At 46.7% G+C, this 3353-nt stretch overlaps 1 protein-coding gene across 1 annotated transcript; it reads left to right on the forward strand.

Annotated features, from left to right (window-relative positions):
• Nucleotides 1-85: 85 nt before the first annotated feature.
• Nucleotides 86-1088, forward strand: BT62DRAFT_918722 (uncharacterized protein; the record flags this gene model as incomplete). The annotated part of the gene is made up of 2 exons (XM_043184102.1): nucleotides 86-995; nucleotides 1057-1088. 2 exons carry the CDS (start codon nucleotides 86-88, stop codon nucleotides 1086-1088), a joined length of 942 nt encoding a protein of 313 aa, XP_043041824.1.
• Nucleotides 1089-3353: the final 2265 nt, after the last annotated feature.

A 3353-nucleotide genomic window follows, 5' to 3' on the forward strand; every position in this document is an offset into this window, starting at 1 on the left:
ATTCAAAAGAGAATTCCAAGTACTTGCATCCGCGCTAAGCAAAGTACTATCAAACAGAGAACTGGTGGATTCATTCCTCGCACCGATGTCTGACGAGCTGTACAGATCTATTAAGCTACAGCTAGAGCGGTTACCACCACCCACAGGATTGACAAGACGAGACAATGCTGATCCCTATAAACTAAAAGAGATCATGGATGCGGGATTAACAGCTCTGCAAGGCGTATTCTCATCCATGGACAGAAAGCGAGACGAGGCACGAGGTATCTCAACCTCAACATCGATTGCACGTGAACAGCACCAGTCAACTACGGCTGCACAGAATTTGCCTATAGTAGAAGAGCGCGGTGTGAAACAGGAAGAGATAGGGAGTGTGCTTGCTGTCATGAAGGACTTTATGGAACAGCAGACTTCTGCGAGTGATAAAAGGCTTGCGAGCTTAGAGAAAGCTATGATGGAGAACCAGAAGAGTCTCATGATGTTCATGCAGCAGCAGGCTAACAGAGCGCAAGCACCAGCATATAACTCGGGTCCAGGAGCGATGGGATATGGACAGAATTATTCGCGTGCATGCTTTTTCTGTGGAGATACAGATGGCCACCGCTCGAGTGAGTGCCTCGTGAAAGCCTCATACATCAAGGCCGGAAAAATAGAGATGGTCGATGGAAGAGCACGACTACCAGGTGGGGGAGAGGTCCCCAAAGATATTAGAGGACAGTATGTGAAGGAGCACATTGACAAATACTATGCACGCATGAAAGCAAGCAAGTTGCAGAGCCAGAATATCGTGATAAATGCTACAGACACTCCAGGGCTGTTCCATGTCCCAGGGGGTTATAGCGCGCTATTGCAAGAAAAACAAGAACTGGAGTGTCAGGTGTTTGCAATGAGGATGCAACAGACAAGCCAAGAGTCAGGAATGTGGACTCGCAGTAAGGGGCCACCACCTGATGAACTAGTGGAGCAAGAACCATCGGATGAGGACAGAGAGCAGGGTTTTTCTAGGCGTTCAATGAAGGAGGGTGGGAATCATACAATGACTTGTGGAGTTGCCAGGTCGGATTCACCATCACCCCCGGAGGACGTAAGAAACAAAAAACGGAGAGGAGCAGTTAGAGCCGAGGTAGTAGAGGATACATCGGATGATCCTGAGGTAGAATCTCCATCAAAGACAACGAGCAAAAAGCAAGTACGGCTGGATTCCGTGCCCAAGACCATACCGACTGCATGCAGTCTAACTCCAGAACCAGAGATGCCATATCTCAATGTTCCAGATGTTACCAATGCGGGTAGAAAGGGAGATCCATCAAGGAAATGGCCCAAGAAGACAGGGTTTGTGCCCTATGTGGCTGAGGAGAAATCGGCTGCTTACCGGTTGAAAGCACCAGTAGAAGAGCACGCGAACTCACCCGAGGTATTGGAGCAACTCATGAAGTCCCCCATAGCCATGATGGTTGGAGAGTTGCTTGCTCTGTCAAAGGTTGGCAGCACGGTTAAACAAGAATTGACTATGAAATGAGTATCCCTGGGTAAATCCAAGAAAAATGGCAAGCAACAGTTTGGGCTAGTCGTAGAGGAGGAATCTGAGTCAGAGAGCGAAGACGGAGTCACTGAGGCCCTTCCTTTTGCAGAGATGACTGATAATAAGAGAACTGGATTACCAAAGGATGCTGTATACTTATCGGAGGTCCCATTTGAAGGAAACTTTGTGGTGACCACCGAGGCCAGCAATGGAGTTCCCGAAGGCGCAGTGGTCTGGCAAGACCCTTTTGAGCAATATCTGAATGATGCCACAGAGAAAGGAGAAGTCCCAAAGCAGGTCTATGTAGCTAAAGACTCACAGGCTTTGCGCTCTGTCTTCCCTTTTATAAATGGTGTAGAGCGGTTTGAAAGCTTGTATGATACAGGTTCACAAATTGTGTCGATGTCTAGCCGAGTAGCTGGGAGCCTGGGATTGATATATGACCCAGACAAAGTGATAAACATGCAATCTGCGAATAAGCAAGTAGAAAAGTCTCTTGGGATGGCAAAGAATATCCCATTCTTGTTTGGTGATATCACGGTATATCTACAGGTACATATCATCAAGGATCCTGCCTATGATGTGTTGCTTGGTAGACCCTTTGATGCACTAACAACAAGTACGGTATATAACACAGCAGATGGAGGACAGACTATTAAAATAAAGGATCCTAACTCTGCACGATGTGCGATGGTACCAACATTCCCTAGGGGACAGAAGAAGTTTATGACGCGCGAAGTAAGCGAGGGTTTTCAATGATCGATGATTTGATTAACGATCAAGGAGATTTAGCACTAATAATAGAGTCTGATCAAGATGGTGACCTGATGATCAGCACCTACGCAAAACCCATAGGGTCACATGTATTTGAGAAAGAAGAATTACAGGCAGTGTATGCTGTAGCGAGCTCAATGGTGCGTGGCGAGGATACAAAGGCGCGTGGGACTTTATCCTCATATTTTGGGGTGCTTAAAGAAATAAAAGACATGAAGAGACAAGACAGAGGTGCAGAGACAGGTGCGAGGGATGTTGCATGGAATGTAAGTGAGGTACAATGCAAAGCGAGCTTAGAGCGATGCACGGAAGTTAAACTTTTTAAGAAAGTCAGCATGGAGTATTCTCCACCGGCAGTAGGATCGGTAAAAGATGTCTTTGCGACGAAGAAATATAAGCCAGTAGCACAAAAGATACGACCTATTACAGGAGGATTGCCATTAGAGTTCCGCATTGTGTGTGAAATCAGAGGAGACCCTTTAGTGAGCATGCCTCAATTGAGTATCCATCCACTGGAATATATGCCAACAGGAAGGTACACCCAAGAGCGCAAAGAGATAATCGACAGAGTCCACTCAGAAGACTTCCTCTGGCCGGAAGAGCGCAAGCTCATGCATGAGTTTATGTGCCTGCAGAATGAGAGATTTGCCTGGGATGATACTGAGCGAGGCCATTTTAAGGAGGAGTACTTTCCTCCTGTAACCATCCCAGCTGTAGAACATACTCCTTGGATACAGAAGAACATACCGATTCCACCAGGAATATTTGATCAGGTATGTAAGATAATAAAAACCAAAATTGATGCAGGAGTGTATGAGCCATCAAACTCCTCTTATCGCTCACGTTGGTTTTGTGTGGTTAAGAAAGATGGAAAGAGCCTGAGGCTAGTCCATAGCCTGGAGCCCTTGAATGCAGTCACGATCAAGCACTCAGGAGTGCCTCCAGCGACAGATGAGCTAGCAGAGCACTTTGCAGGACGTTCCTGTGGAGGCACATTGGATCTCTATGTAGGATATGATGAGAGAACCTTAGACGAGGGATCTAGAGATCTTACCAC

This window comes from Guyanagaster necrorhizus (assembly GCF_019112545.1).
Source record: "Guyanagaster necrorhizus MCA 3950 unplaced genomic scaffold BT62scaffold_8, whole genome shotgun sequence".
Classification (NCBI taxonomy): Eukaryota; Fungi; Basidiomycota; class Agaricomycetes; order Agaricales; family Physalacriaceae; genus Guyanagaster; species Guyanagaster necrorhizus.